The sequence below is a fragment of the Cariama cristata genome, unplaced genomic scaffold (assembly GCF_000690535.1).
Source record: "Cariama cristata isolate BGI_N322 unplaced genomic scaffold, ASM69053v1 scaffold6196, whole genome shotgun sequence".
In the NCBI taxonomy this organism is placed as follows: domain Eukaryota; kingdom Metazoa; phylum Chordata; class Aves; order Cariamiformes; family Cariamidae; genus Cariama; species Cariama cristata.
In genome coordinates, this window is record NW_009621426.1 from 33,939 (window position 1) to 41,364 (window position 7,426).

A 7,426-nucleotide genomic window follows, 5' to 3' on the forward strand; every position below is an offset into this window, starting at 1 on the left:
CAGGCTAACACAGTCATGGTGTAAGTAAGTTATCAGTTGTTTAAACTTGCCTCTGTACCAAAACAAAAGGACACTTTGATAACTGCAAGCCCTTGTTGCAGCTACACTAGCTCCAGATTTTCTAAAATCAACCCTTTAGCTCGTTGGAAGGCCTAGCTATAAAACCATGGCCGTCCCATAATGGATTTCCCGTTCAGTCACTTCAGCAGTATTTCTGGTCAGTTCCCCCACCTCTGACCAAACGTTTGTTCTAGGTTGGTTATGATCACACTGCGTCATCGCACCAGAACCGCGGTGACTGTGGCGCAAGGTACGCCGTGTTCTGACGTTCTTGGTAAAACAGAAGCGATCTGAGCACATGCTGAAGTGCTGCATCAGCTCTTTTCACAAACAGGCAGCGTGGTTCAAAACCAACAGTGGAACTAGAGTAGTACGTAAGTGAGCCCTCAGATCATACAGCACTGTGGGGCAGGAGATTTATAATACCTGAAATAAGAAAGGTGTTTTTTTTTCTTTTATGATTAGATCTCTTTTTCCCCTGTAAGCAAACTTGCTCCTTCTTTACAAAATGCTGCATAGGAAAGTAAAAATTTTTTTGCCTTTTTCCAAAACTTGTATTTATCAGTGTCATTCTGTCTGTACAATATTTTGACTTAATGTTTTGTTTACAGTATTACGATAAAATGCTAAAACTCTTTCAATGTGCTGAATTATTTGGTGTAATTTGACTGCTGGTTCTGTAAAGAAAAGATCTTGGAAAAGGTTTCTATAGTTGAGCACAGCTTGCAGCGCTGTGATGGCACCCATCTTTGCAACAGCCCTGTAACAGCTCCTCACACACTGTGACAGGATACGAGCGTGCCACGCCAGCTGGAGTGCGCGGACTGATTTTAAGCTGCAGTCGCCAATGATAACGGCGAGGAATTGAGTGCGATAATCAACTAAAACTCCCCTCCCCTCCTGCTGTTGCAGTAGTTTGCTCATGTGAAGAAACAAACAGTTGTTCAGGTTGCAATTATTGATTATTTATGAAAGAAGTGAAAAAGAACATTTAATGAAGCCTTCAGCACCTTCTGGAGAGGAACTGGACACATTAAGAATTATCTCTCGCACTAATTTGCAATATGCATTATGAATCAACTCCTAAAAGCCAGCTGGGTATCGAGGCCGGTCCCGCTTCTCCGACACTTCAATGGCAAATGCAGCACACAGTGCTTTGCAGTTCCTGTTCTACAGGAGGCACAGATTCTTTCATCGTTTAGATCCAAAGAGCCTCTTTATTTGCTGTGTTGCCCCAGTGTAGCACATACATAAAATAGATCATCGCAACTCCTGAACACGGAGTAAGTGAAGCAGTTTGGTCCTCCAAGGATGCTCACACCTCCACATTTGTGAAGCCAGTTGAAATGTGTTCAGCTGGGCCACAGCTAAATATTTTCAGAAATGTACTGAGTTGAGTCTCGGCGGCGTTGTAGGCTAGTCCAAAGCCACCATTATTTCAGTTGTTCCTTGATTCTTCAAAGTTTTCTTTCTGTAGTCTGCAACTGCATTTAGTGCTTGTTCCTCGGGCGCAAAGGACAAGAATCCTCAGGTCCACGCTGCTTTTGGGTAATGGTAGAGCTAACGGGGTCAAAACAAAGACTGTTACTACTCCATGGGCTCTAAAATTACTCCTCTGCACACGCGCTATTCAGCATGCACAGGAGGTACTGCGGAGAGTACAGAATACCTTCCAAGAAAAGGCACCACTAACATTTAAAGGGTTGCTACTTTAAGGCAGTAACACCTCCTTCCAGCTTTCCCTGACTTTAGTAGCTACTGTCTACTAAATGACAGAGGTGAGTGACTCCGCACAGCAGCTCATAATTTAATATGAAAAATAAGATCTGCTGGGCATGTGGTTTAGTTAGGGTTATTCAATTCAGCTTTATTTTTAGAGGTAGGCAAAGCACGACAGAAGACAAGGACACTGAGCAGCTGCGATGAGCTGTACCAACTGCATTAATGCAGCTGATAATGCTGAAAATAATTAGAATAACGTTTGAGGCAGTGGCAAAAAGTCTGCCTCAAAAATTCTTTAAAAATGAGGACCCAAAGCATGAATATTGGCAAAAGAGAAAAACCATTTATAAGAGAACTAGAGACCTGTGGTAGAAACAGCACCAGGGGAAGGAAGAGGCCCGGTGGTTTGCCCTAGCGCTGCGTGGCAGCTAAGGCACGGCTTAGAAACTACGAGAAGTCTGTTTGCGTGATGCCGTCGCCCTCCCCTCAGGGCGACCCATAGGTACAGGCCTGCCCTTACCCTCGATACCTACCTTGCTGCCGTAGCCTCGCTCAGCCATGCGCTTGGCCTCCCGCTCCACCAGCTCCTCACAGCGCTGCCGGGCCCATCGCTCCTCTTCTTCCTCCTCCCTCCGGTGCTGCTGCTCCTCCTCTCGGAAGCGGCGTTCTGTCAGCTGGGCACAGAGAAGACAGGGCTGTTACAGCGAGATCAGACACAGACCGGGCACCTTTAACAGCTGCGTATCTGGGAAGCGTGCTGTACCTGTGCCTCTAACTCCTGCCGGCGGGCTGTCTTCAGTTCCTCCTCCCACTCCTCTTGCCTAGTCAGTTCTTTTGCCTCTTCAAGTTCTTTAATCAGCTGCTCTCGATGCTTTATAGACTCTTCTTGGGCTTGTCTGTTTAACTCCATCGTCTCTTGGATCTGGCGCTGTCTGCCTGCAAGGACCTTTGTGAAGTGAAAAGATTAAGGGTAAGGTAAGTCAAGAAAGGGGACAGCGTTAGGAGCAGAAATGGGGAAATCTCAGTGCAGACAGTTAAACAGTTCTCAGAAAATATATCAGACAAGCAGAAAAACTGTGCCCTGAAGGCTGTAACTCTGGAGGGTGGAGGGTTACAGCTGGAATGATGGCTTCATCAAACCAAGGCAGACCCTGATCAAAAAAGGTCATCACCTCATTCATCAGATGATCTCTGGCCGCCGTCTCTCTTTCCCATTCTTCTTCCATCTTCTCCCACAGTTTTTTAGCTTCTTCTCTAGGAGAGAGGAAGAATTATCTCTAAGGTTACTACTTACAGTGAAAAAAACCCCCTGTATACTCCATGGGCATAGATGAACTAACCCTGTGCTTCAGAGGAGCACTCCGGTTTCTTTTCACATTTGTTCCCCAGCAGCTAGCGTGTCGGCCCCACCTGCGCTGGTGTCAGAGAACTGTTCTGACCTCCCCGTTGCTCAACGGCAGGAGGGAACAGGTTGAAGGAAACGCCAGCCTGTAGCAGGAATTCTTGGATGTACCAATCTGCCCCAGGCACAGAAGGGCCTGGGGAGCAAGCTTGCCTCTACACGGCTAGCGCTTCACCCAGGGGATGGGTAGTTAAGGGCACTGCTGGAAAAGCTGAAGGTTTTGCAAATCTTCCCTCTGCAACAAAACCTTTAACTAAAACTTGATGGTAGCACGAACTGTCCTGTCACCAGTGAAGATGCTCTCTGCGGTGGGGAGAGTGTAACGTGAACCTGAACAAGGAACCTGAGGCAGCTTTTATCTACAAGCTCTGAGGTACAAAAGGAAATGATACGCAGGTTTGGGAGTCACTTAGACAAAACCACTCCATACCAGTAATGCTGAATCATTGAAAGCTGGTTACAAAGTACTACAACTAAAAGGTAATTCTTGCCGTTTCTGTGCTATCACCTTTTTTTGTTATTAAAGCTGTTGCATTAGAGCTAATGTAACAGAAATTATGGACTAGGTCTTGGGCTGAGGTAGTTGAAAAACAACCTCTGGTTTTGATTCTGTCCTGGCAGAAAAGCTTCGAGTCTGTCTGTACCGGCACGCTGAGCGCCCAGCACGGTACCCAGCACAGGGAAGGAACGGACAGAGCTCACTCCTACCGCGGTGCTTCTGGAACCGCAAGGCCAACCAGACACCGCTTTCTAATGTCCACTTTCAAAGCCTATTTAACAAGCACAAACAGAGCTCTGCCAACCAGGCAGGAACATTCAGCGCATACGGTCTCTTCAGATGATGTTCAGGGGTGGGCAGACTCACCTAAAAACAGTCTGTAGCTCTGCTTCCCTCTCCTTTTCCAACTGGAGTTGTTCCTCAATGACGTGTTTCATCCAGGCAACATCTGCAACAGCTTGTTCTTGTCGTACAGACTGGCAGCGCTGATCCTCGTCTTCTTTCTCAAGGAGGGCTAATAAGATTTGCCTGTCTATCTCCTTGAGAAAAACCACAAGATTAATAACTATCCAACAGGCTTCCAGCCTGTGTGCAGGGCTACCCTGTACAAATTATGGGTGACAGCATCAAGGGTGTGTTCAGCAAGACGCTCAGTCTGCTGGCTTCCCCATGATCTTTTTGCTCCAGCCCTGTTCACAAGCTGGAAGGGGCTTCCTAACTAATTATCTGTAGGCATCAGAGGCAGACACAGAAATGAAACACAAAACCCAAGTTTTTTCAGCACACGGTATCTATAACGTATAAACCAACAGGTACTTTCTCTTACCAGCTCCTCTTGTATCTGCTGAGCTCGTCTCTTTAACTGGGCATTATACTGATGCCTCAAAAAGTGGCTGAAGGACAAAAAAAAAAAAAAAAAGAAAAAATTCAAATTGATTCTAAAGCCCTATGGTATACACCAGCACTCACACAGGTGCATCTATGACAACGTAACTTATGGGCAAGAGGGACCTGCTACTGCTAACATGAACAAAAAGAAGTAACGGCACCAATGCATTGGCTCTTCTGGGCGTTTCCAACAAAAACCAAGTATTTATAACCCACCGCTGCAATCTGAAATATATCCTCATGCCCCAAGTCCTATTGCGGACATCAGAACAGCTTCTATCCAAGCCCTGCTGAAAAGAAGCTACACTGGATCTCATACCCAAGTTCGTTCTTCTTCCGGTGCTCTTCCATTTGTTTCCTTTCTTCTTCCAAGTTCTCCAGCTCCCACTGCTGCCTTAATAAATTCTCTTGTTCTTTTTTCAGCTTTGTTGCCTAAAAGGAAAAAACCACCACCAAGAAAGAGTATGTCAGAGAGCTTGGACGTCCAAGAAAGAGCATTTGTACCATTTGTACCCCGTTCTGCTCCTCTGCAACCAGTCAAAATACTCACTGCAGTAAATATTCTTCATGAATTTAATTTGTGGCTCAGTGGCTCACAGCATAAGGGACACGGCGAGGAGCTCCAGGGGACAAAGCCTTTGACCTGAACCTGTCACACTTAGAAGTTTCTACAAATCTTTTTCTCACCTGGTGAGCACAAAAGGGTGCTCGCATTTCAAGAGGAGTAAACAAAAGCTACCAGAACTCAGTTAATATGCCAGTGTTCAGGGGAGAGGTCTACATTCATTACTAACAGAAGTTATGTCACAGCAAACTTTGTTCCAGATTTAATCTAGTGGAAACCTGGAGGGAAGAGGTCAGGTTAGTGTTGCTGTATTTCCAAGTGAAACAATGGATTTCCTTCTCAAATGCGGAGAAACTAAAGATTACCTCTGTCTCCTGTAATTTCAGTTCTTCTATTTGTTGAACCAACATCTCCGCTTGCTTCTTCTCTTCCAGCCGACGCTTCTCTTCCTCTTGTCTCATTCTTTCCAGCGCTTCCCTTCGCGCAATTTCATATTCGTTTTTGTAACGTTTTTTCTCTTCAAGTTCAGTTGCTTCTTGCTTTCCGAGCCAAAAGAAAACATGCATTTAAGGTTAGGCTAACGCAAAGGAACGGCCTCTGGCTCAGGAAATCCGCAAATCAGACTCCTGCAAGCCGACACTTATTGGGAAAATATGGAACAAAATACGCTAGGAAAGAATACAAGGACAAAGCAAAACTATCATCTGCTGACTGCTGCCTGAAAACGGTTATCAGTTATACATGTCCTTCACAGGACCCTGCACAGGTCTGATGCTAAGCACAGGTGGTGTCACAAATACACTCAGATTTTCCTATTACGGCCTCAGTTATTGTTTTAGTTAACTCTGAAATCTGTATTTGAAGGCCTTTGTTATTCTTTCACATCAAAATGACTGCATTCCCACATCTAGTATGTGCATATTCAAATACTGAGCTCTTGCAGCTTTGCACTGGCTCTGCACTGCAGTTTGCAGTTAGGCGAGCACACAGTGCCACACTGAATCCGCAACAGATCCGTTCAGCAGATAGCCCTGGATTTTTTAGGAGACAGATAGTATGTATTTGTTAGACAGGAATGATGGCTCTTCATTAAAAGCATCCTTCCTGTTAGCAGCTCCTGTCGTTCTGCGGACGCCAGAACTCCCCATCGCTACAGGAACGAGCTCAGCGACAAAAGTCATTATTTGGTTCAAGACTGGTGTGAGAAAACGAACAAACAGCCAACTCCTATTCCTTCCAGATCTGAGCCGTGGCCATGCAGGAAGGCAAGCTGTCTGCCAGCTGGGTCAAAAGGCACATGGTGTCACACCTCCACCTGCTCATGCGTTTCAGGAGCCTGCCCTAGTGACCAGTAACACTAGGACTACCCCAGCATACCTTGGTTTTTTGCGCTAGCTGATCACTCCAAGCCTCTACCACATGCTTCCTGTGCAGCTCCGACTCCACCTGTAGAGGACAACAGATGTGGCATCGCCATTAGCGCCAGAGGCTCTCCTGTCCCCCAGGATCTACGGGACTCTCTGGAGCCCAGCCGTAGCCCTGAAGTCCCACCAGAATCTGCCTCTGCAGAAGTGGGCTCGTTTGGGTGCCCTCCAGGTCCCAAGCTGAGGGTCAATGTCACATGCCAGTTCTGGGAAACACTACAGTGACACTGGAGCCAGAGCTGTGGCAGCTCGAGCAGCAGGTCGGTGGAATAAAGAATAAGGAAGTGCCATGGACATGGCAGGTACGGCTTTAAAAAGCACCTGAGATATTTACATCACGGGCACTGAACGTCTGCTCCGAGTCAGAACAGATTTCTGACTGGTTTTGAAAAATACCAGCTTTGAGGGGACTTCTTACACAGTTAAGCCATTTTACTTCTCTGCCTTTTGCTTATCAGAATTTAGGACAATTGCCGTGATTCAAGACAAATGACAACAGTAGATATAAGATGATTTTCGAGTTAAAAACTGGTTTCATAAATGCAAGGCAGCAGGGACTAAAAAGAAAGTGACATCACCTCCCGGAGCTCCGCGTTGTTTTTCTTCCAGTGGTCAGACAGCAGCTGCTCAGCAACCTGGAAACAGGAGAGCTGGATTATGGCAGGCTACAGAAGGGTTTCTCCATCGCAAACCCTCCCGAGGCAGCCATCAGTTAAGGGCACCAAGTGCTGGAAAACGCAGCGCGGGGCGCTCCCGTCGGGCCCCCAGCAGGGGCGATTTGCACCTCGGAGGCGAGGGCGCCGCCTTGCCCGTCCCGTCGCTGGGGGGGCTGTACGAGCGCTCCCTCACCGGGGAAGACGAGCAGC

At 46.8% G+C, this 7,426-nt stretch overlaps 1 protein-coding gene across 1 annotated transcript; it reads right to left on the reverse strand.

The window, feature by feature from the left end:
- Positions 1-1,143: 1,143 nt before the first annotated feature.
- Positions 1,144-7,195, reverse strand: TCHP (trichoplein, keratin filament binding; the record flags this gene model as incomplete). The annotated part of the gene is made up of 10 exons (XM_009701948.1): positions 1,144-1,230; positions 2,316-2,456; positions 2,546-2,728; positions 2,955-3,036; positions 4,050-4,222; positions 4,510-4,576; positions 4,891-5,003; positions 5,502-5,675; positions 6,514-6,582; positions 7,139-7,195. Coding segments are annotated over 10 exons (1,146 nt in total), but the record flags the coding sequence as incomplete, so codon positions are not given.
- Between the last annotated feature and the right edge of the window lie 231 nt (positions 7,196-7,426).